General features: G+C 40.8%; 1 protein-coding gene across 3 annotated transcripts; it reads left to right on the forward strand.

Annotated features, from left to right (window-relative positions):
* Positions 1-134: 134 nt before the first annotated feature.
* Positions 135-20741, forward strand: LOC133406764 (cytosolic phospholipase A2-like). Of its 3 annotated transcripts, none has more exons than XM_061684664.1 (19): positions 135-546; positions 2441-2540; positions 3025-3106; positions 3696-3844; positions 4091-4204; positions 4334-4371; positions 5028-5172; positions 6545-6681; positions 7067-7289; positions 7394-7508; positions 8973-9110; positions 9226-9315; positions 11756-11821; positions 12591-12721; positions 12811-12922; positions 16662-16846; positions 17037-17226; positions 18412-18569; positions 20182-20741. In XM_061684664.1, the coding sequence occupies exons 2-19, from the start codon at positions 2523-2525 to the stop codon at positions 20335-20337; spliced, it is 2247 nt and encodes a 748-aa protein (XP_061540648.1). In that variant the 5' UTR covers positions 135-546; positions 2441-2522; the 3' UTR covers positions 20338-20741. The 3 variants fall into 3 exon arrangements, with proteins under 3 accessions (XP_061540648.1, XP_061540647.1, XP_061540646.1); XM_061684663.1 differs by lacking the exon at positions 135-546 and adding an exon at positions 2024-2223; XM_061684662.1 differs by lacking the exons at positions 135-546; positions 2441-2540 and having other exon boundaries at positions 2551-3106.
* Positions 20742-26560: the final 5819 nt, after the last annotated feature.

The following is a 26560-nucleotide window of genomic DNA, read 5'->3' on the forward strand; positions in this document are numbered from 1 at the left end:
ATAGATTACGTCTTTGTGGGCAATTGTGATAGCACTTTCATAGGAGAAAACATCTTCCAAAGAAATGTTTGACATTTCCGATTGGTAAAAAAGACCAAATAATTGCCTAAACTGCCTAAAGCCAATTGAATTCGTGCTGGAAGTGTTGTAGTGATTCATTTTAGCAGCAGAGAAGTAGCGCGTCGCGCCCCCAAGTGGACACAGGCGGACGCACTGTGCGCAATTGGAGCGGAGCTATTCAAGCTTCCTCTGCAGAAAGTCAGCTTTTTTCTTTTTTTTCTTTTTTTTTGTCTCGTTGAGGAAGCGAGTCTCGCTTAAGTTCCTATCAGTGTTTTCTGTGATATTACCAGCAGCTTACGTGTCGCTCCCATTCAACTAAACGCTGCTTCTGCACTCCGGCGACTGGCGACAAAGTGAAGCCAGGCGACGCCTCCCTCCGCGACTGCTGTGGCGGAATGATATTCTCTCGATCATCGGGTTAGAGTTACACTTTTTTTTTTTTTTTTTTGCAGGATTTTTGAGTTCAAGCATTTTATCTTCTTTCAGGTATGTCTGCTTTGTTTTCTCACTAACACGCCTTTAAAGTGTTTGGCATTGTTAAGAGACGACACACTGGCAGAAAAGTGCATTCGTGGGTTTACGCAATTTTAGATGACGAGGAAACCAAAGAGGCGATAGTGATTTAAAGAAAGAAAACGGGCCAATATACTCAACTGTTGTAGTAGTGATCTGTTTTGAAGAGCGCAACAGATGACTTTAGAGGGGAAATATGCGCGTCGTTGTTCTTGGATGTGTCAATTCGTCTAAGAGGTGCTTTCGCATTTGTAAACGAACCATATCAACTCTCACGTCCTATTATTATCCATGTCAAATAGTAGTCTTGCAATTGATAATCTGTCCAGGGAAAACCAATCAGGCAGAACCTGTTGAGTGACTTGCAGCAGGCCTGAGCGGATGTATTAGCACTATATGGGAAATGCCCAGCCAAATAAAAACAAAAGTTGCTGTATTGCATTATATATATATATATATACACAAAAAATACAAGTACTTTTGGGAAAGGAAGAATGCTTCACTAACAAAAAGAAACCTAGCTTGTACTGAACCAATATTAGGTGTGGGGCGGCCATCTGCCTCGACTGGTTATGTTTAGGGAAACAGAGGATGATGTGGGAAAACTGGACAATATAGATAACGATAGCAGAATCAGGAATAGAAATAGGAGTAATTACTACTACATGTACTTCTAAAACTAGCAATAAATGATGCATTATCGTAGATGGCTGATGGCCAGACAAGAACCATACATTTTATGGTACTGTGTACCATACCAAGATCATCATATTACTATGATGTCATCTCTAATGAAAGCGATAATTGTCTTTTGAATTACAGTACATCAACTCAATGAATGAAAAAATGTCAAAATGTCTTTTAGCCCACATCGAGACAATGTTAAAAATGTTTGAAGCGATATACTGTATCAAATATAATTGTGATGCAGTGGTAAGACCAGTATGAATCCAGTGTATTCCCCAAATGGAACATGTTTGACTGCAGCTTCCAAGACAGTAAGGTGTACTTTAAAACCAGATAGTTCAACAGTGACGTAATGTTTTTGGAAAACTATCTATTGTGCACTATTGCTGGTTTCTGTTGTCACTCTGTCCACGCATGAAAATGTATCGTGACGACTTTGGGTTGTATTCACACAGACACACGCACACACACACACACACACACACACACACACACACACACACACACACACACACACACACACACACACAGCCCTGCATGCGCCCATTGTATGCTGCAGAACGAGGCCAGAGTGAGCTGGCACTTGTAGAATTTGGACCACTGAGGCAAACTACGTGACAGGTTGGATGACTACACGGTCTTCCTACGTGCTGCCAGGCTCATCAGTGATGGCACTCTTTTCTGAAAAGATGAGAAAAGAAACACACACACACACATTTGAAATATTTCCGCTTATCCTCACTTGCGTCACAGGTGTGCTGGAGCCTATCCCAACCTGAACTGTTTGTCCAGCCCATTGCAGGGCACATATAAAGAAGCAACCATTTGCACTCACATTCACACGTACGGGCAATTTAGAGTTTTCAATTAACCTCGTGTGCGTGTTTTTGGGGTGTGGGAGGAAACCGGAGTACCCGGAGAAAACCCACGCAGGCACGGGGAGAACATGAAAACTCAACACAGGTGAGGCCTGATTTGAACCCGGGTCCTCAGAACTGTGAGGCAGACGTGCTAACCATTTTTCCGCCACATTTGAAATAGTCAAAGAATTTGAAATGTGTTTTCAAATGTTGTAAAAAGAATGTGTGGACTGGGTCCCAATGTCGCACCTAAAGTCTTGGTCAAATTTGTTTCAAAACATTGATTAATACGTTTTGAAATGATGTGTTTAATTTTACAGGCTCTAACGGTAAACTGAGGACTGAGATGTTCTGCTCCTGATTTCCCATCTTGATAAAGGCTTCCACCACTGACACAACACCATGGCGTCTAATATAATTGTGGGTATTAATGCTTCATGTTGTCACAGTCAATTCAATGCTAAGTCTAATAATGCTAGGCTATGTTCTTCTCATCTCACATTCTTCTGTTAACATCAGTTGAGGCTGCACCTTCTTTTGGAAATATGTTTAATGGTACATAAAAGCATGTTTTTAAATATATCAAATACAAGAACCCCTGCTCTATTGGGAGCTCAAGCACTATGATTGAAATATTGGACATTTTCTTCAAGAATATGATTGTTATGATATGCTGTGATGTATGAAACCACATTAAGTCCCCAGTTAATTTTTGATTCGACATTTCCTCTTATTTATGCAACACAGGCATTGAATAGCACCCAAACTGTTGTTGTTGCTGTTGATGTTTTTATGTGATATTTTTAACTGAATGCTCCAGACTTTTTTTCTTATCTGATTTGTAATATTTTTCAATTGTGAGGTAGTGACATTTAAAATGACATTGATTTCTGACGTATTTCAGGTGGAACAACAATTTTCCCACAAATTCACTGTGACAGTCGTTCGTGCAGAGAGCGTCACCAAGGGAGCACTTGGGGACTTGTGTGAGCCTGCTTGATCTGCATACATGAAAATGACATTCATGCTGCAACTTATCCAGTTATATAACTTAATTAGCACATTTTAGACCACCTGCCATAAAAACAAGAAGAGACCATCCACCATCTTGATGAGCTGTCTTGATGTTTTAAACAGGAACTTGATGACTGAACAGGAATAAGGAATTTTAAACAGCATTCAACTTCTGATACCTACATTTGAGATTATTTTTTTTGTTCAAGAATGCAAGTAAATGTACTTTACTCAACTGTAATTTGACATTTCAATCAGGAAATAACAATGTGGTGTACTATTTCCCATTATTTTATTGTAAAATGGTAAATTTGAAAATTGATGGATCATAACAATTGTTACATTTTGGTTAAATAATTTACAAATACCCTTCACATAAACATAAAACATGGTTAGGATGATCACCAATGCTGTTAATGTAGGGCAGCTTTGCCAAACCTTACTTTGGGGGTGCTGTATAGCTTGTTTTTGCACCAAGTAATAACAAATCAAAAGGAAAAATAACAACTAACTAACCAACACGATTTTAGTTTAAAGGTGTGTCTCTTTGTGTTTGTGCAGTGGACACACCAGATCCGTATGTGGAGCTGTACATCCTGACAGCCCCAGAAAGCAGGAAGAAGACCAAGCACATAGACAACAACATCAATCCAAAATGGGACGAGACGTTTCATTTCATATTAGACCCCAACCTGCAGAACGTCCTTGAGGTTGGACTTCTCTTGTTCTATCTGAAACACTGATGCTAATACAGTTAAAAAAGCTTTGTTGGTATGATATAATAGGATGACGATCGGCATGATTCATGCGGCATCAGCAGCTGTTATACTTTTCTTGTAAACATATACCTGTTCTGGACAATGCTGGTTAGAAACTGGTTTTAAGGTATACAATGGGGGAGCCTAAACACATATCAATATAACGTAAGTGAACTGTGTACTGTTGTTCTTACACAGGTAAAATTAATGGATGCCAATTATGTGATGGACGAGACCCTTGGGACTGCTTCCTTTGACATCTCCAACCTCAAAGTGGGCCACAAACAGAAGGAAACCTTCCTTATTGGCAAAGTGAGACGCATTAAATTGACACATTGAACTTTGTAATTCTCTGCAAGCATTGTTACTCTTGTTACTGTTTCCGTTTAAAAGTTGATGAAATGAAATCGTCTTGAATGTCCCTCGTCATTGTTTTGATAGGCAACCAAGGTCTACTTAGAGATGTTCCTGGAGATATGGTATGTTATTCAGCATAAACAACAGTTCTATTTATTGCAGTCATCATCATACTGTAGTTATCTGCTGAGTGTCAAGAATGTGCAGGTATTTTTACCCATGATAGAACGATTAAACATCAACAGGATCATTTCTAGGATTTATTTACAATCATAGTTCACTTCCTAGAGTTAATTTGAGGGCCTGGTCATTTCACACTTTTGGTTATTGTGGAGGCGGCACGGTGGACGACTGGTTAGAGCGTCTGCCTCACAGTTCTGAGGACCGGGGTTCAATCCCTGGCCCCGCCTGTGTGGAGTTTGCATCTTCTCCCCGTGCCTGCGTGGGTTTTCTCCGGGCACTCCGGTTTCCTCCCACATCCCAAAAACATGCACGGTAGGTTAATTGACAACTCTAAATTCCCCGTAGGTGTGAATGTGAGTGCGAATGGTTGTTTGTTTATATGTGCCCTGCGATTGGCTCGCAACCTGCCCGATGATAGCTGGGATAGGCTCCAGCACGCCCGCGACCCGCGTAAAGAGAAGCGGCTCAGAAAATGGATGGATGGATGGATGGTTATTGTGGAAAGGTGAATGAATAGAGGTTCAGACAGTCATGTATGCTTCTCACCACTGCACCCTCTTTTGTCTGACTAAAATGCTTATCTCTGTGCCTCCAGCACCAACTTGGATCTACGCTTCAGCCTGGCCCTGTGTGAGAATGAGAAACAGTTCCGGCAGACCCGCAGAGAGAGAGTGATGCTGGGCATCAAGAAGCTACTAAACATGGAGAAGCCTCGATTCCTTCCCAGCGCACCAGAAGAGGTGGGCATGTGTGTGGAATGTTGTATGATAAAGGTCAAAAATATTTTTTTTATTATTTTTTTTTATTTTTAGAAGCATCAATAAGCATTTCCACCTATAGCACCTGTTTGTGGTGTGATGACATGCACAAAGGGAGAGCTGACAGAAAGTGGGGCTGCTCAAAGAAGGGAACTCGACGTACTAAAGACTCCCCCAGAATTCTTAGATATACACCACTTGCTTGATTTGTTTCTTTGGCTGTCAACATTGATTAGAGCAGCGGTTTCTGCAAGGAGCGGCATGTGCTCTGACAAGAATGAGGCAGTGGAAACCAATAAATGTCCTTCATTGTCAAGCAACTGTGCCCTGTAATAATGTAAATCATAACATAAACAGCAGTCCTAACTGAATAACACATGCGCAAGAGGGACAGAGAGTGATTTAATTTGACGGGAATATAAAAATTAATTAAAATAAAAATTTAATTCCGTATCTGAATTTCTATCCAGATTTTTGCCAAACGTGTTACAACCACCACAGAAAAGTAAAAATCGCTTCTGTATTTTGCTTAATAGTGCTTATAAAATCTAAAAAGCCAGTCTTCACAAATTGAGAACACAGCTCTGTGGGTCGCCATACTTATTTGATAAAACTCAAGTATAGCTGTCAATCTTGATGTCGTACATTTTCTAGAACTACGACTCGACAACATAAAAAAACACATCACATATATGATTTTTTTAAATGTACAGGAAATAAGCATTTGTTTCCAGCCTGTATATGTGGAGTCACGCATAGGCTGCTGGCCTCGCACTGCTAAGAAAAAAACTTACCAAGACATGTATCATCATTCTGGCGATGAACTTCGCTCACTTTATGCATTAAAGCCAAAGCAAAGCCTACTTGAATTTAATTGCTAGTTCTCATATCAAAATATGACCCAAACAGAACGTGTTCAACATTCTGTTCCTGTTCCTTGTACTTGTTTCTTCACTTGTGTGGATTTTGCCTGATGCCCCTGAGGCTGTTTGTAATCTGCAGCCAGGGCTTGTCATGTTCACCATGTACAGGAAGTTCTTGAGGAATGAGATAACCAGCCACTGTCTTCAATTTTAACATGTCACAATGTGACATCTTGTTTCTGTGGCTTTCTTGGAATAATGTGTGAATTTTCAAACATCTGCTTATGACATAAACACACACTGACACAGGAAGCAACAATTCACCATGAGGAAATTGTGGAATATATTTGAGGGCACTTACCAATATGTGTAGGTTGCGGCGGCAGAGAAGAGCAGTTTGAAGATAAAAGGATGAGATAGCGTGAGGCTCATATACAAACTGATTAAATGTGCTTCCACCAATGATAACGCTACTCTTATGTGTGATACAGGTACCAGTTATTGCTATCTCGGGTTCAGGAGGTGGCTTTCGTGCCATGGTCGGCTACTCGGGTGTGATGAAGGCCCTGTTTGAGTCTGGAGTCCTAGACTGTGCCACCTATATTGCTGGTCTCTCCGGATCCACCTGGTAGGTACTCTCTTTTTTTTAATACTCTCTTCCTTCATACTACTGTCTGGTCCCTTATATCAGCAGTCCCCAACCTCCGTTCCGCAGACCGGTACCGGTCCGTGAGGCATTTGTTACCGGGCCGCATAGAAGGAAGGACCAATTTATATAATTTCCATTGTATTGCGTTTTTGCGTGTCAAATGTGTTTTATTTTGAAAAATGAAAAAAATCTATCCATTATGAGTCATGGTGTGTTGTATTTTTCATGCATTTAACTTGAACAAGAATGAACCTCTTAAAGTACAGTACTTTCTGCTTAAATATGGTAATGTTCTTGCAACTTTCACATGTTCCATTTACACTAAAGTGCCCCTATGCTCAATCCTCTCTATTTGGGTCTCTAGGTACATGTCCACCCTCTACTCGCATCCTGAGTTTCCTAACAAGGGCCCAAAAGAGATCAACAAGGAACTAATGAACAGAGTCAGCAGTAATCCATTGAGGCTCTTGCTGCCCCAACATATAACCAACTACATCCAAGCTCTGTGGACCAAGAAGGCCTTTGGACAGCCAGTTACCTTCACCGATGTTTTCGGTATGCTTATAGGAGAAACACTCATACCCGCGGTAAGGGCTGCATGAAACATGTTTGATTCCATCTTCATAGGATTATTGTTCTGTAGTATACAATGGACTCCGACTATATCAGTCAATGTTTCTATTCTACTTAGAGGATGGACATCAAGCTAAGTGACATTCAGGAGAAAATAAACCAGGCGCAAAGTCCTCTTCCCCTCTTCACCTGTCTGCATGTCAAGCCAGATGTTTCTGAGCTCATGTTTGCAGGTAAATATTGTGTTTTATCTGAGTAACTACTGATACAGTCCAGAACTATCTTTTATATTCAAAATGAATACACAGGATTCATCAGGAGAGAGTGAAAAAGCATTTGTCAATAGAAAGCGTCTGGCCTCCAATCAATAGATGATGGTCAGATGTAATCCACTTTTTGAAGGTGGTGGCATCGGGTGCTGTGCCAGTTGGCTCCTTGTTCTGAACAATATTCATTAGTTCTTCAAACTGTGAGGCCACCTGTCTCATCATAGTGTCCTGATGCTATGACAGTTCCTTTAGATGAAGGTGGAGGGCAGCAAGCTGCTTCGAGATGCGTTGACCCTCTGCTTGAAGGGCTTTGCGCATCGGGTCTGAGTCTGCAGGGTCCACGTTATGGCCAGTTCGTTCTGTCATGAACGGAACAAAGGATAGGACCCAGAATGCACGACTCCAATTCAAATGGACAGTTTCAAAAAGAGAGGTTTAATAAACGGGCAGAGGTCGGTACACAGGCAGGCAATCCAAAAAGGCAACAGCATCCAAAAAACGTGAGGCAAAAAGGCAAGGCCAATAATCAGAACAGGGTCTAGTCTTACTGTGAGTCGAAGACGTGGAAACAAGGAATGCTGGAACGCGACAACAAGGTACAACGAACTGGCGACCCAAAAGAATGAGACACGAGGTTAAATGCAAAGGGTAATTAGGCTAAACGAGGCACAGGTGGGGAAGATGCTCTCAGGAGCAGGTGTGTACGAGACAGGGGGAAGACAATAACCATAACACACACCCATCACACCTCTGACACTAAATCTTGTCTGAGGAAACACCTTGGTGTCAAAAGCCTGCTTGAGTATTAGCAATTTTCAATAATAATAATTGTGCGAGTGTAGGTTTGCGTGCATTTATGTCTATTTTTAGTCATATGCCCGGAGTGCTTGTTGCTGTTCGATGTACAGTATGTCATACAAGCCTGAACAAATATGTCATGATGACAAGCGGCGTTGTAAACCTCAGTAGGCTTTTATGTAGTCTGTATGGGCTGATACCCATTGTTGGCCCTGAGGCCCATTTTGACTTCCTGCTTGTTTTAAGTGGCCTAACATCAGACAGTAAGCCTCCCCTGAAAAACTGCTAAAAAAAAATGTTTAATTGTTGAATTGATGGATTAAAAAAAAACTCCTTCATGTTCTTGCCTTGCCGGGGGTACACGGGTATCGTATGGATAAAACATTGTTGTCCCTTACAATCTTCAAAGTTTAAAACCTGATTTATGCAAAGTTGTTAAGCATATCTGGGTGCTCACTTGAGACTGGAAGAAGTCCAAAGATTCAGAAAGTGATTTGTGTTTTTTTCCAAAACTCTTTTCCTATTTTGTAAGTTTTAGGATGTTTTCAAATTCATTTATTCATCTTCCATGTTCTAGTGATGATATGGTGGTGCGAGTCGTGTGATCTTACATTGAGATTTCACTTGCAGACTGGGTAGAGTTCAGTCCCTATGAAATTGGAATGGCAAAATACGGCACCTTCATGACACCTGACTTGTTTGGTAGCAAGTTCTTCATGGGAACAGTTGTCAAGAAATACAAAGAAAACCCTCTTCACTTTCTAATGGGTGAGGAGAGCGTGACTGAAATGAACACACTTTTGAAGATTATGCTACCCGTTATACAAGTGAAATAAAAAATAAGTGCATTGAATATACTGTATCTGTGTTGGGGCTGGGGCAGGTGTGTGGGGCAGTGCCTTCTCCATTCTTTTCAACAGAGTGCTTGGGGTGAAAGACACAACCGGAGGCTCCACCATGGAGGAGGAGTTAGGTAAGCACTTCTTCTTTGATTGTGGTTCTGTTGGACCTGGTTCGTACAGCTTTCTTGTCAGCATTCTACAAGTTACATTTCGATAATGAGTTTCTTTGTTTATTTATTTTGATCTAAGAATCCAGATGGCTGAGTCGGTCAAACGTCAGGTGCCAAGTTCTTACCAACGTACATTACTTTTTAGCGCTTTGCTTATTTTCGACAATTACATTTATTGTGTTGTTTGTTTCTCCAGGAAACTTTCAAGGAATTTTATTCACTTCTAATCAGTAAAACCATTTTCTAACTGTTGTATGTGACATTTGTTTTGAGTAAAGTGAAAATCATTTCACGGAATGTACAAAAAAAACAAAAAAAACGTAGCTTTCTACAGAATCTAATGAGAACCAAGACAAACGCGGCATATTTGAATATTCTGGCTTTACAAAGAAAGCAATCCTCCTACAATGATAATAATGTTCAGCAGTTAGCGGTATTAATTCAACGATGCTTATTATTCTTGGTTTAGTGCTCTATAATTACACTGCAGGATACTGAGAATAGTCACTTTTAGTGTAGTGGTGAATTCGGCTGACTTCCATGATCAGTACCCACTCCGTGACGGGATGAATGTGACTGTAGTGTGAACGCTTGCCCTATGATGGAGTGGTGACTAATATAGGGTGTCGTCTACCTTTTGCCCAAAGTCGGCTCCAGCCACCCATGACTCTGAACGTTACGACTCTGGCCGTGTTTTTTCAGCCATTCAGAACTGGACTTCCTGGAATGTTTCGGGTTGTTCTAGTGCTGCATAACCCAAGAGCGCTTGAGGTTGAGGCCACGAACTGATGGCTGGGCATTCGCCTGCAGGATTTTCTGGTAGATAGCATTCATTGTTCCATTAATCACTGGTTCTGAACCAGCAAATCATCCCCAGACTATCCCACTGCCATCACCATGTTTGACTGTTGGCATTATGTTCTTTTTATCAAATACTGTGTTATTTTTACAGCAGATGTAAGGTGCCACTCACATTCCAAATAGTTCAACTTTTGTCTCATCAGTCCACAGAATAGTCCTCTAAAAGTCTTGGGTCTGATCAAAATGTTTCTCGGCAAATGTAACGCGAGCTTTTGTGTTCTTTTTGTCAGCAGTGATTTTAGGAACTCTCCCATTTTTGCCTGGTGTCTTTATTATGGTTGAGTCATGAACACTGATCTTAACGGAGATCAGTGAGAACTGCTTTTCTTTGAATGTCATTCTGGCTACTTTTGTGTCCTCCTGCATGAGTCGTTGTTGCACTCTTGGAGTAATTTTGGATGTCTGAGCAGTCCTGGGAAGGTTCACCACTGTTCCCAGTTTTCTCCATTTGTGGATAAAAGCTCTGACCGTGGTACGCTGGAGTCCCAAAGCCTTGGATATGGCTCTGTAACCTTTTCCAGACTGATAGATTTGTATCACTTTGTTTCTGGTTTGTTCTTGAATTGTTTTTGAGTTTCTTTTTCAGATCATGCAGCCTACTTAAGCGATTTCTTGATTCAACAAATTTAACTCCTAATTTAACCAGGTGGTTGGGGGGTACAATTATTTTTTTTTCGTAGGGCTAGAATTTTGTTTTTTTCTGTCAATAGATAAAATCATCATTTAGAAGCAGCATTTAGCATTTACTTGAGTGGTCTTTGTGATATATTAAAATTAGCTTGATGATCTGAAACAAAGCAAAAGTATGACAAATATTTAAAAAATATTCTGAAATCAGGACGGCGGCAGAGAATTTTTTCACTGCACTGTATATATGCAAAATGCACTGGTATTCCCTGTGAATCAATGTTTTGAAAAAAAAAAAACATGCAAAGATTGTTAAAAAGAAGTCAACATGCTCACATTAAACTCTAATGTAGCAGGGCCATTCAGTGTGTGTGTGTGTGTGTGTGTAGTGTGAGTCTTTGTTATTCCCACAACAGTTAGGAGGTATCATCTTCCGGGGAATTTTCTGCTGTTTGTTTAGGTCAAATGCATTTGTTTAGGATGACCTTTGCATGTACAGACACAATGCATTGAATGTGCCAAACGTGGAAACTCCTCCACCCTGTTAAAGAATGCATTTGTTTTTCACTTGTATTATATTTCTGCCCTGGTCTATTTTTTGGGTTATTAAGTATTGTCAGAGAAATGCCAAATCCTTTTTGATGTGAACACTAAGGACCTGATTTACAAAGGTTCTCGCTTGCAAAAATGGCGCAAACTTAATGCTCACGCAAACAGATATGAAGCTGATCTACTGACCAGACGCACACGGGAATGTGTCTGCCAATTTCATAGAATTTCTGCACAGTTCGTTTCTTTCTGTAAAAGAGTAATGTTTGTTTACCTCTTCCAGTAACACTTCCAATTCCAATAATTCAAACTCCATTTTGCGCTTGTGGTGCTTCACAAAATGTTCCATGTCTCATTTTTACAGAGCAGATTAAACCACAGCACATCGTAGGAGAAGACAGTATGGACAACGAGGATGAACCCCGCAAAGGTGAGCTACAACTTTTGTGGCTTTTACCATTGAACAGAATCTGTGAACTTATTAAGACTTATATTAGTAGCGAAATGGAAATTGTGACCATTTGTTTTTCATATCTGTGGAAGACTTCTCCCTTTGCATGTATTGCACGCAAAGGCCAAAGTCCAGAGGATCATCAATGTTCCCTCTGTAATGATGTGTTTGCCATGACACTATAAAAATGTTGGGTGGATAATAAATAGAGGGATAGAGGAAAGGAAATAAGAATGAAAATTACTTAACATTTGCTCCAGAAGTACCTATTACAAAATACTGGACATTGTGCTTTATTCTCTAAATTGCAGAAAAGCATTTAAACAGGAACACCTCATCAGCTTGAATTGCTTGCACAACACACGTTATAACGTTTTGAGAAAGCCAGTGAAAACAAATTTCTATCCTTATCTATCTATTTAGATAATATCCAGATCTATAGTATTTGAAAATAGTGAGAACCCAAACAAACCTCCACATTACGTTTGTCAGGTATTGGCACAGAGATGACTCCCCATTGCTGCACAGTGGAGGCTCATATTATTTATTTTCTTACGAACCCAGGGAAATTTACAGAAACTGATACTGACAAGGCTGAAACCAAAGTCACTTGTGGTAAAATGTAATTTATCATGGTAAAATGTCCACGCACATAAATTTTGTCAGTACTTGTCAGTGTGCTTTCGATTATGTCTCCTTAGGATATGCTAGCTAAATTGTCTTTTAAAAACAACATAATGGTGTTCAGGTGGCACAGAGAACCAGGAGGCAGAGGATGAGTATCATCGCACTGCTCAGGCCAGCTGGGTTCAAAGGATGTTCACTTCCCTTTTCAGTGACTCATCCTTGTTCAACACCAGAGAGGGCCGCGCAGGCAAGGTGACCAAAATATCATCATCATAAGGCCAATTACTGTACTGTATATGAATTGAAATTTCACCTTTTCGCTGGTCTCCCCACTTTACCAGGTGCATAACTTTATGTTGGGCCTGAACCTGAACACCAGCATTCCTTTCTCTCCTGTCAGTGGGCACATCTGCTCTGCACCTACACCAGAAGAGGAGGTGGATGCTGTGACAGGTAAAAACAACAAGCTATGTTTTAATTACCAGCTAGATGCACACTACAATTAGGTTTTGGATCATCTTATTCCCATATTTTCATGATGCCACATTTCAAATCATGATTTTTGTTACTTTATTCTTTATATCGGCAGGGTGGACGACTAGTTAGGACATCTGCCGCACAGTTCTGAGGGCCGGGGTTCAATCCCCGGCCCCGCCTGTGTGGAGTTTGCATGTTCTCCCCGTGCCTGGGTGGTTTTCTCCGGGCACTCCGGTTTCCTCCCACATTCCAAAAACATGCGTGGTAGGTTGATTGAAGACTCTAAATTGCCCCTAGGTGTGAATGTGAGTGCGAATGGTTGCTTGTTTCTATGTTCCCTGCGATTGGCTGGCGACCGGTTCAGGGTAGTACGTCACCTCCCGCCCGAAGATAGCTGGGATAGGCTCCAGCACGCCCTGCGACCCTAGTGAGGATAAGGGGTAAAAGAAAGTGAATGGATGGATGAATAACACCAACTGACCTCATGTCTTCCCTCACGACATCCATCAACCTTCTCTTTGGTCTTCCTCTAGCTCTCTTGCCTGGCAGCTCCTTCCTGATCATCGTTCTACCAATATACTGCCTCTCTCTCCTCTGGATGTGTCCAAACCATCGAAGTCTGCTCTCCCTAACTTTGTCTCCAAAACGTCTAACATTGGCCATCCCTCTGATGAGCTCATTTCTAATTTTATCCAACCTGGTCTCTCCTAGAGCGAACCTCAACATCTTCATTTCCGCCACCTCCAACTCTGCTTCCTGTTGTCTCTTCAGTGCCACTGTCTCTAATCCGTACATCATGGCTGGCCTCAACACTGTCTTATAAACTTTGCCCTTCATCCTAGCAGAGACTCTTCTGTCACATAACACAGCTGACACCTTCCTCCACCCGTTCCAACCTGCTTGGACCCGTTTCTTCACTTCCTGACCACACTCACCATTGCTCTGGACGGTTGACCCCAAGTATTTAAAGTCCTCCACCCTTGCTATCTCTTCTGCCTGTAGCCTCACTCTCATTCATGCACATATATTCTGTTTTACTTGGGCTAATCTTCATTCCTCTTCTTTCCAGTGCATGCCTCCATCTTTCTAACTGTTCCTCCAGCTGCTCCCTCCTTTCACTGCAGATCACAATGTCATCTGCAAACATCATGGTCCACGGGGATTCCAGTCTAACCTCATCTGTCAGCCTATCCATCACCACTGCAAAAAGAAAGGGGCTCAGGGCTGATCCCTGATGCAGTCCCACCTCCACCTTAAATTCGTCTGTCACACATACAGCACACCTCACCGCTGTTCTGCTGCCCTCGTACATGTCCTGTATTATTCTAACATACTTCTCTGCCACGCCAGACTTCCGCATGCAGTACCACAGTCCCTCTCTGGGTACTCTGTCATAGGCTTTCTCTAGCTCTTCAAAGACACAATGTAGCTCCTTCTGACCTTCTCTGTATTTTTCTATCAACATCCTCAAGGCAAATAATGCATCTGTGGTACTCTTTCTCGGCATGAACCCATACTGTTGCTCGCAAATACTCACTTCTGTCCTGAGTCTAGCCTCCACTACTCTTTCCCATAACTTCATTGTGTGGCTCATCAACTTTATTCCTCTATAGTTCCCACAGCTTTGCACATCACCTTTGTTCTTACAAATGGGCACCAGTACACTTTTCCTCCATTCCTCAGGTATCTTCTCAAGCATTAGAATTCTATTGAACAAGCTGGTCAAAAACTCCACAGCCACCTCTCCTAGATGCTTCCATACCTCCACAGGCCAACCTGTATAGATACCTTTTCTCCTTCTTTAGTGTCCAACCTGGCATACATGTCATCATATGTCTCTTGTTTGGCCTTTGCCTACCTTTGCCCTACGTCACATCTCAATGTATTCCTTTCTCCTCTCCTCGGTCCTCTCAGTGTCCCACTTCTTCATAGTTAACCTCTTTCCTTGTATGATTTCCTGTACTTTGAGGTTCCACCACCAAGTCTCATTCTCTACTTTCCTGCCAGAAGCCTGCCTGTTTCTGTGATCACTTTGGCTGGAGTGGTCCAGTCTTCAGGAAGCTCCTCCTGTCCACCGAGAGCCTGTCTCAGCTCTTCTCGAAAAGCCGCATGATACTCTTTCATTCTCAGCTTCCACCACATGGTTCTCAGCTCTGCCTTTGTCTTCTTAATCTTCCTCCCTACCACCAGAGTCATTTTACACACCGTCATCCTATGCTGGCTAGCCACACTCTCCCCTACCACTACCTTACAGTCGGTAACCTCCTTCAGTTTACATCGTCTGCACAAGATGTAATCCACCATCTGTCCCTCCAAAGTCCTTTCCTGGATGCCGTACTTACCTATCACTTCTTCATCACCCCTGTTTCCTTCACCAACATGTCCATTACAGTCTGCACCAATCACGACTCTCTTTCTGTCTGGGATGCTCAGAACTACTTCATCTAGCTCCTTCCAGAATTTCTCTTTCACCTCTAGGTCACATCCTACCTGTAGGGCATAGCCGCTAATCACATTATACATCACACCCTCAATTTCAAGTTTCAGCCTCATCACTCGATCTGATACTCTTTTCACCTCCAAGACATTCTTAGCTAACTCTTCCTTTAAAATAACCCCTACTCCATTTCTCTTCCCATCTACACCATGGTAAAATAATTTAAACCCTGCCCCTAAACTTCTAGCCTTACTGCCTTTCCACCTGGTCTCTTGGACACACAATATATCAACCTTTCTCCTAATCATCATGTCAACCAATTCTGGACTCATGGTACACATCCACAATGTGTTATGAACTCATTCCACAGGTATAGGTACAAGTGATACAGCGGCTGAAATAAGTATTTAACATCCATCCATCCATTTTCTAAGCCAGCTATCATCGGGCAGGAGGCGGGGTACACCCTGAACTGGTTGCCAGCCAATCGCAGGGCACATACAAACAAACAACCATTCGCACTTACATTCACACCTACGGGCAATTTAGAGTTGTCAATTAACCTACCATGCATGTTTTTGGCATGTGGGAGGAAACCGGAGTGCCCGGAGAAAACCCACACAGGCACGGGGAGAACATGCAAACTCCACACAGGCGGGGCCAGGATTTGAACCCCGGCCCTCAGAACTGTGAGGCAGACGCTCTAACCAGTTGTCCACCGTGCCACCAGTATTTAACATGTCACCATTTTTCTCACTAAATATATTTCCAAAAGTTTTATTGACATGAATATTTCACTAGATGTTGAGGAACAACCCAAGTAATCCATACATACAAAGAATGTAGAACAAATAAGCTCAGAAATTAAGTTATGTGTAATAACGTGAAAGGCAAAAAGTATTGAACACATGAAGGGAGGTGCAAAAAGGCATGGAAAGCCAAGTCAACACCTAAAATCTATCAATAATCAAACACACCAGCGACGCTCGTGAGCATAAGCGATTAAGAAAATAGATGGATGTTTAATAAACATAAGGTCAATAATTTCAACAAGGCCTTTGCAACCTTCATTTTTAGAATGGAAAATGTTTAGACAGCCCCAATTTAAAGAATTTAATGCAAGAGCGAAGGGACAGAAGGTACAACTGTGTGGTTTCACCCCTTAAACACTGATTAATGAATTCCTTGTCCGTGTTGTTTAAAAACTGTTCCCATGCTAACGTCTGACACTTCACTACTAGGCATTTATTCTCGTTTGCCTTATTTCTACCTTTTTAGACCCAGATGAGTTTGATCGTATCTATGAGCCTCTGGATGTGAAGAGTAAGAAGATCCACGTGGTGGACAGCGGCCTCACCTACAACCTCCCCTACCCTCTCATCTTGCGGCCCCAACGTGGCGTCGACCTCATCGTCTCCTTTGACTTTTCTGCACGACCTAGTGACTCCAGCCCCCCGTTTAAGGTCTGACTCCCCTTTGTGTTAAGATAGATTTGTACTCGGGATGTAACAGTACATTTAGGCAAATAGAGTACATCTTAGCCTCAAGCTAGCTGACATCTTGGGTAGCGCTATGCCTTTGCCACTACACCTCGCTAGCAGTTTGCAGAATTTTACATGTCATTACTTTATCATTTTTAAATGTACACACCAGGAGCTCCTGTTGGCTGAAAAGTGGGCTCGAATGAACAAGCTTCCATTCCCGAAAATCGATCCAAAGGTCTTCGACCGAGAGGGCCTCAAGGAATGCTATGTGTTCAAACCCAAAAAAGGCGAAAAGAACTGCCCCACTGTCATCCACTTTGTCCTGGTCAATATCAACTTCAGGAAATTCAAAGCGCCTGGTAAGTGTGTGCATATGGCGAGCTTTCCACAGGATATGTGTAAGGAAAAACATTCCAACTGCACCCCTTAATGCCATTTTACCGTAAAGGCACATGAGGCATGTCTTCCTTGAAGTTACGCGATAATTCTAGAGGACAGATAATTATTTCTTGCCCGTTGCGCCCCATTGCTCACTACTTAATGTGTGTGCTTAGGGTTGCTGTGGTTATTGATGGAAATTACGTGTCTTTAAACCAACATACATTTTGCAGTCTGGAATTGCATGTGCACACAGACAGGAACAGCGGCAGTCCGTGTGTGTTTAATGAGCTGTTTGTGAGAAGGATGGTTCCTTGAGGAGCCAGGTGCCGGTAGGGAATCTGTCAGTGGAGTGGGAGAGTTATGAGTAAACAGGCCATCTATCATGGTACATCCTCACAAAGACATCCGAACACCTCATCTCCATCTCATCTTCTCTCCAGTCTCTCTTTATGTCCAGTCAGCTGTGTGTGCCCACATACTTCCGCAGTCTGTTTGTAGAAGTTGCATTTTTTTAGTTATTTTGTATTTTTTACACTGACCGTCGACATAGTCCATAAATGGACTTCCAGTTTGTAGAGAAGGAGGTTATCCAGACTGAATGCTGAATCAGTTTCCTATTGGTTGCTTCAATTTTCCAAACGGCAACTTTTTCCTGCAGATTGCTTTTTGTCTGAGGATTTTCTTGACAAAGTACGTAGCCGATGCGTCACGTGTAAATTTGTTTTACACATGGACCCAAGTTGGGCATTTATCCTATAATTGCAGCAGTAGGAATTAACTGGGCCATTGTTAAGGTAGAGGTTTAGAAAGCTGACTTTTGGACAGTGGGTTTAGGATCAATTCCCACTCACTGCACTCTGTACAACTGACCAGGGTGAAGTGGGATAAGCTTTGTCCAGTTAATAGCTGGGTACGTACAGACAAACAACCATTCACAGACACATTCACACCTTTGGACAATTAATCTGAGATGCATGTTTTTGGAAACAGTACTTGGAGAAAACCTAAGCAAGCACAAGGAGAGAGTTTTTTATAATATGGTTCTCCTTTCATATAGCTATATAAGATCAACAAAACAGTAGTAATTCTGTAATGATCTGGTTCATCAAGTTCTGGTTCATAAAGTTATTCATGATGCACCCATTATGATTATATGACGGAAGGTGTTCCCAGAGAGACTGAAAAAGAGAAGGAGTTGGCAGACTTCGACATCTTTGACGATCCCGAGTCGCCATTCTCTACTTTCAACTTCCAGTACTCCAACGAGGCTTACACGCGACTCCACGACCTCATGGAGTTCAACACCCTCAACAACTTGGAGGTCAGTTTGGCTTTTCCTTGGCCTCTAATTCTAAATATTATTTTTATTTTTTTATTTTTTAAGCAAAATGGCTGTGGCCGCGTCAAGGTCCATGAGTTAATTTCTGAGTGTGGTCCATGTGGTCTTTGGGAATGTTTTGCATATTTGCATTGTCACTGTACAATTGTCATCATCATATTATTGTGCAACATTAAAACTTTCTACGCTTACAGTACAAGTGTAATCAAGTGAAAGTGTATCACTATGAAAGGGCAGCCTGACTTTCATTGACTGTAACTGAGTCACTTCCGGGCTGAGTGAGGAGCCAGATGTGATGCAATGGCCAGGCGGATCACTTCCAAATCCCTCCACACCTCCTGCTTTAAGGCAACATTTGGGATTCATTGTTTTTTTTATTCCCATGCTTCCCCCACAGTTGTGATGTGTACTTGACGTTTAAGGCTCAGTGATAATAAAAATATTTTGATAACCTTATGCCAGCTCTAGTGATAAAACTTGCTGTTGGAGATTAAAAGATGACCAGGTGAAGATACAATAGATGGATATTTGGCTGTTGACCAGACATTTGCTCCTAGACAGAAGTGTGATAAAGATAAAGATGCCTGTGACTTCTTTGTCCATATTGTGACTTGTGTAAAGACACTGCAAACATTTCGAGTGCCTTTTCATTCTTTTTTCACATAGTAGTGACTGCTGCTGTAGTGTCTCAGCTGAACTCAACTTTATTTCTAGAGCACTTAAAAAAAAAAAAAGAAAGACAACAAAAATAAAACAACAAGAGCAGCTGTGACAAAGTGCTGTACATAATAGGAATTGAACATAAAACATAAATCATTAAATAAATAAATACATTCTAAAAATATGCTTTCAAAACAGACTACCACAATGCTTCCAATCTATCTGAGACCAAACGGTTACAGTCCTTGTGTTGGCCGTCTGCTTTTCTGCTAGTGGTTTGTTGGTGTTTACAACAAGGTGTACGTGTTTACTCGCAAGGTGTACGCAGTTGCGATCACATTCCCCACAAGAGGGAGCGAAGAACACCTCCCTTCACATTGTCATTTGGCATACAGAACTCTCGTTAGACAGTCAACCACGTTGTGGGAAGATGCACATGATTTGTCTCCACTGACTAGTATGAGTGTGTGAATTGTAATCTCGCCATCACAGCATACATGTTGTCACTCGAGTTGGCTGCACCACCAGCAATTAAAGGTTGAATGTAAACAAACAATCCATTCCATGCTTTGAGAATTTACAGCTGTTGTAAATGGAAGTGAAGTGGAAAAGACATGGTCAGAAACTAAACACAAGTAAATGATTGCACTTGACTAACACTGACAAGGTTTATCTGTATTGTATCGCAACGTCTTGAACTTGAACATTGCTCAAAGGCAGAGAAACGACACTGTAGATGTGCTTTCATTCAATTCGGGAAATAGGATACATTTTGGTAGCTGAATTTTATTTGTTTCAAACAGAATTCACTCCGCGTTGCTGATAAATTTATTTCAATTGTGAATCAGGTCAGACAAAGTCTACATGCAAACCGAGACAGACGCTTGAAGAAGATACTATTGTTGGCGCTAATCCCTGCTCTTGCCTCTTGTAGGTAATTAAAGATGCCATCAAAGATTGCATCGTGTCTCGGAAGGAGAATCCTTCAAACCGCACGTCGGCCTTCTCCCTCAGTGAGATACCCAAGAAGAGGTTTCTCAAAAGGAATCTTCATGCCAAACCCTGGACTCACCATGGAAACGACCAGTAACAACCAGTAGTCTGCTAGAAGATGGAGACTTTGGATTCACTTTTTGATTCCGTTTATAGTACAGCATTTTCTTTTTGGAAAATGATGATGACTTTGTATGTTGTGTCATGATGTTGTTGCTGAATTGGACCAAAATGGGGTTTAGTCAAGAACTGTGACGTTTACTGGTTAAAGCCTTAGAAACACACTGACATTTTTCACCTGACTTCATTTGCACCCTGGGAAAACTGTTCGTAGATCAGAAGCAGCTGATGTTTTGTTGACCCCTGGCTGAGACTGGATGTCAACAATTATACTGTGTGAGCAACAAGATATCGTTATTCTGCTTTTTAAGAAACAGCTAAGTCACATATCAATGCCTTTATATCTTACTGCTTACTTGAGTAAAGTACTTTCCCACCTTGCCTACAACATTCATTCATTCATTCATTCATGTCCCGTTCCGCTTATCCTCACTAGGGTCGCGGGCGTGCTGGAGCCTATCCCAGCTAACTTCGGGCGAGAGGCGGGGTACACCCGGAACTGGCCATTCGCACTCACTTTCACACCTATGGGCAATTTAGAGTCTTCAATTAACCTAGCCTGTATGTTTTTGGGATGTGGGAGGAAACCGGAGTATCCGGAGAAAACCCACCCAGGCACGGGGGGAACATGCGAACTCCACACAGACGGGGCCGGGATTTGAACCCCTGTCCTCAGAACTGTGAGGCAGATGTGCTAACCAGTCGTGCACCGTGCCGCCGCTTTCAATTTATGATATCAAATTTGACTCGGAGCCTCTTGCATGCACTGTAAGAAGCCTTGCACTATATCTGTTTGTTGGTTGAACTTCCTTCCACCTTCTAATACACAACACAACATTTTTTCCAGCGGAAGGACTCGTCTAAACATGTAATCCTGACTGAAATCATGCAAGAGAAGCTTGTAACCATTTGTTTGATGGTAACTTCTAAACACACCGAGTGTTACCCCTCAAACATTTCAATGCTGTTTACTCACCTACAGGGAGGGAGCGGGGAGTGCCTCGTATTAAAGCAGCCATTATACAAAAACAACACCTGATACCTTAGAAACGGCCTCACTGCTTCTCTCTACATTACGATTAAAGGTGTGTTTATTATCCTGACTGTGTTGTTTCAGGCTACTTTTGAGATAAAGCCCAAGCTTGTCTTCCGGTGGCCATTTCCTCAACCTCCCACCAGCTGACTGGCTTTTTTCACACGTCAAAGTGGAGCTCAGGTCAGATGAAGGGAAGTTGAGGCTGTGAGATAGCATCAGTAAACGGTAGCTCTCATTCAGTGGAATTTTACACACTACACCTCCAGCTGTGGAAGCCTGGCATTCGGCACATTATTGCTCCACCTGCAGAGGCTCAAAGGCTACACACAGTGGAATTTTACACTGAAATGCTTCTGACCACTATTGTACTCATGTTTCACCACTCTGCTTTGGATGATATCCAGAAAAAAGTCTGTGTTTTTAGCAAATGATTTGTCTTCACTTTTTATGTTTGCTGTAGTTACATTTTTGATCTATTGTTTTGATGAGTTCATTGCATGGCAAACGGAGATGGGTGTGTAACACTGTTTGATAAAATCTGGATATGCCAGAGATTTTTACTTGTAATCATGCTTATTATTATTATTATTATTTTAGATTTCCTCTCGCACAATTCATCCTCAAATCCATGTAAACTGTGTTACAAGGCTGCATACGAGAGGACTAATATTCACATTTTATCAATAGGTCAAATTATTAGAATTTGTTAATTATTGTGATGTTACACATTTGTGTTTATACATTGTCACAGACACATATATGTTGAAGTGTAAGGCATACAGAATTGCATCAACTGTGGTATAGTTGCTGAATGACAATTGTTTAAGGGAACAGACAAAACAAATGCAATTAAAATACAATGTAGTGTTTGTTTTAGAAAAATATTTGCTGTGATTTCATACTAGCAACAGCCTCCTGAAATAATGCATTTTTTTATGTGAACTATGAGACAGCAACTGGGGAAATTCGCGTTACAACAGCAAAGAGCAGCACAACACAATCATTGTGAGTAAAATTAAGAGTCAGTTAGGGTAGAACTACAGCTACTACTAAAAAAAAAAAATCACACATTTGGAACAAGCAAAATAGAAGCTGGTCAAACTTGCTCAAGTATCACATGCTGAACGTTATACATTTATGTACACAGGATAAACATCAGATTGGTCATATTGTACAGCATTGTGCACTATTGTATTATAGTGCAGAGCATTTTTTGCTGAAGACCCAAATGGGAAATGTAGTTCCTCCTTGAGACACAAACATAATAAACATAATGTACACTAAGTTTGAGAAAGGCCATATTGCAGGGGTCACCAATATAAGATATATTTCAATGCTGCTGCTTACAGGACACAAGGACACACACACACACACTTGCTTTTGTTTGTTAAAACTGACCACACTGTTATGAACACACACACATGTACCACAGACATACTTACTGATAACGTTCAGGATGACAACAGGCGAGAACCATTTTGATAAGGAGTCGACGAAATTACAGGAACTTATTGTTGACTACTGTTTACACTCTCACAGAAAAAATAATATTGATGATTACTGTAAAATTATAAATAAAAATCAAACTAGAATGAAATATCAGAATCGACAAGTTAATAAAGTGAAAAAAACTGATGTTATTTCATTATTTTCTTAACACTCACCTACATTTAAGTTGCTTATTGAGAAAAAAAAAAAAAACATAAAACAACTATGGTGCTTAATAACGATGCCAAAATATCATTCCAGGATTGTGTACAAAATAACAAATCACAGTAACCTCTAAAAATCTAGAAAACCACCTACAATGTCTCCAAGCCCTGCTCCCACACAACACATGTCAAGTTATTACATTACCCAATTTTAATGAGCTGAAGGCTCATCATGTGGAAGAAGCTAATTATGTGCTTAAAATACTTCACAACAGTGTTCTTCTCTTGCTCTTGCACGGAGAGCATCTGGAAGGCTTGAAAGGAAAAAAAGATGATAGCTCTGCATTTGTATACTGTGTCTAGCTGGTATGCACCTTACACGAGAGGAAATGATGGGTATAATACATTCCTTCAGGGCTTTCACGTGAAGCTCATGTATGTGCCTGTTTCCTAACCTTTTGATGTGCTGAGTCACGCACATAACACTGATGGGCTGGGGCACTCCTAAATGCCCTCACTGAGGACACTCATGACCCATGCACGCAACACTGTATGAGTGGGTGTGTGTCCCTGCTATGAACACATAAATACTGCGTGTGTGTGTGTGTGTGTGTGTGTGTGTGTGTGTGTGTGTTGAAAGTTATTTGAGCACCACACTTGAATACAGCGCATGCAATATTAACTATTATTCCCCTTCGGCAGGAGGCCAACAGTCTAGACTGAGCAGATAAGGAAATTAAAAATTCTGCCCTGAAAAAGACATCAGTGAAATAAAGTAGTTAGCTTCACTACCTGTTGTCATAGCAACATCAACAAGAATCCCAGTAAATATGACGGCTTTGGGGAGTAAAAAGAGGACAGGTTGACTTTGTATTTGTGGCTTTTGTGTTATGTCCAATCCTCCTTGAGAGTCTTTGAAAGTTCACTGCGTTGAAGTTCAACATGGAAATTCCCCCCCACTTCCTGCTCTGACAAACACGCACTTTCTCTCAGAGCAGGAAAATCCTAAAATCCGTGATGACGTGGAGCTTTCAGGAATCACCACCGACCACCCACCTGCAGCCAGAAAAATAAATATTTCCACCCGTTGGAGCGCACCATGAATCAGCACACACACACACACACTCACACACACGCATGAACGTACACGCTCACACGCACACGCACGCACACGTCAACTATTAACGTGGAAATTTACCAAGCCAAAAGGATGTATAGATCATCTGTTTACATGATGGCAGCTGCTTCTCCAGCGCCCCATAAAACTGAATTGTGGGAGTTTTAAAAGTCTTTTCCCCTTCACTCATCCAAGTTTAAAAATAATAATAAATAAGTTGTTTAATAGCAAATCGAGTAGTGTATGTTTAATTGTGAGTATCAACACACTTGTCACTTTTGGGTCAATATTCAATCAAAGTTGTAACCGCTCTAACTAATAATGTTAGACTTGCAAGGGAGGAAAAGAAACTCAATAGTAAAAAACAAATTGTTTTTATTAATTAATTAAATTGAACGTGGGAGGAAATTGGAGTACCGCGAGAACACCCACCCAGGCACGGGGAGAACATGCAAACTCCATACAGGCAAGGCTGGATTTGAACCCGAGTCCTCAGAACTGTGAGCCAGATGTTCTAACCAGTTGTACCCCGTACCTGCAAACAAGTCACTTCTTTTTCTTCGAAACAGTACCATGACATAGTTTTTGTTTAAAACCGGTTGCACGGTTTAGCTTATTTTAAATGAAAATATGATGTATTTAATTAAATTATTAATAATAAATGTTATAGTGAATTACCCAATTATTTCAAAAATACTCTAGTAAATAAATAAAATGTTTTATGTACAATAAACGAGTTAACCAATCATTTAATGAGATAAATGAACAAACAATTACTTAATTTTCCAACTTCGTTCATTAAAACTTATTAAAACTCAGTCACTTTTTTTTCTGAACTTTATTAATCAAAGTCTAGCTTTACAATTTAAGAAACATTCCGCAAGGAAAAACAATTTTCAAAAACTGAGCATACACAAAACATGAACAGTACATATAACAGGAAAATGCAAGCTAAAAATAAAGAAATAACTAAAATAAAAGTCAGCGGTCTAATCAGAACAGACAACATTCATATAATTGTACACAGTTCAAGGCGTGTGTTTTTTTGTAAGTCCTTGACTTCAGTCATCAAACCTAAAAACAGTGTGTGACGTTTTATGAACCTGCATCTATGAATAAAATGGTTTGAAATAATAATCAGGGTGATATACATCATTTCCCATTTTTGTTTTGTGTCATTATTCCATATCATGCCGCTATGTTGAGAGCGTTTGCGATTGTTATGACCTGTTTCGGCCACCGTACCAAATTCCCACTGTGTCCACAATTCCCCATTTTCCACTCAAAAACCCCGAATCAAGTGAACAAGAGTTTCAGCACAAAGTTTCCCATCCTTCCAATTCCAACGTCAGCCTGTTAAGCTCATTCAGAGCAAGATACTGTATCTTGGAAACAATTTTCCACATTTTCATAATCCTCACAGTTCCCAAATCCCACACGTTGGACAGTAAAATTCCTATTATTTATTTATTCATAATGAAATAGGAAAATTATGAGAGATATATACAAACGTATTTTACACATTTACCTCCTTCCACGTTTCTCGACCGATTCAACCCATTCCAACTTTAAAGTGTTCAGGCCATTTAAGACATATTGGAAGATTTTTTTTCCACATTCAAATTATTCCCACATTCATAAAATTCCACACTTTCACAATGAAATTCCCAAATTAAGAGATAGTTTACACATTTACCTCCTTCACATTTTTTTAATGATTCACTTAAAAATGTTTATCTCATTCAGGACATAAAAGCTTATTTTCCATAGTCCAATAATTATCACATTACCCAAGTTAGAAACATTTCACAACAAAATTCCCCAAAATAAGAGATATTTGACACATTTACCTCCTATTTCCACATTTCTTGACCGATTCAACCCATCCCAACTTCTAAATATTCAATTAACTCAAGACATCTTGGGAACTGTTTTTATTTTTTATTTTTTTAATATTTCCCCAAACCCCACCTTTTCACATTATTTCCAAAATGTAGAGAATTTGTATGTATTTATCACCTCCTTCCACATTTCTCGACCGATTCAAACCATCCCAAATCTGACATTCCACATTTGAACAATTCAATTATTTCCACAGAATTTCAGTTCAGTTTTTCAGTTTTGTCTAATACTCAAATAATATGTACGTCTATTTTCATACATAAGAGCTGAGTTGAGAGTTGATACAACTTCAAACTGGATATCTTACTTTTTACAGTATGTTGAAATATGGATATTCAAATGACTGTAATATATATCATCCCTGAATACTGTAGTTGTAATAGTTCATTTGTAAGGCGTGCTTGCCCTCTAGCGGTCGCGGTGACGGCTGCTTGCAGTTCAACACTTTGGTCGCGAGGTGGCGATGGCGTACAAATAGGGAAACCAAAAGGCA

The sequence above is a fragment of the Phycodurus eques genome, chromosome 8, assembly GCF_024500275.1.
Source record: "Phycodurus eques isolate BA_2022a chromosome 8, UOR_Pequ_1.1, whole genome shotgun sequence".
Taxonomy (NCBI): Eukaryota; Metazoa; Chordata; class Actinopteri; order Syngnathiformes; family Syngnathidae; genus Phycodurus; species Phycodurus eques.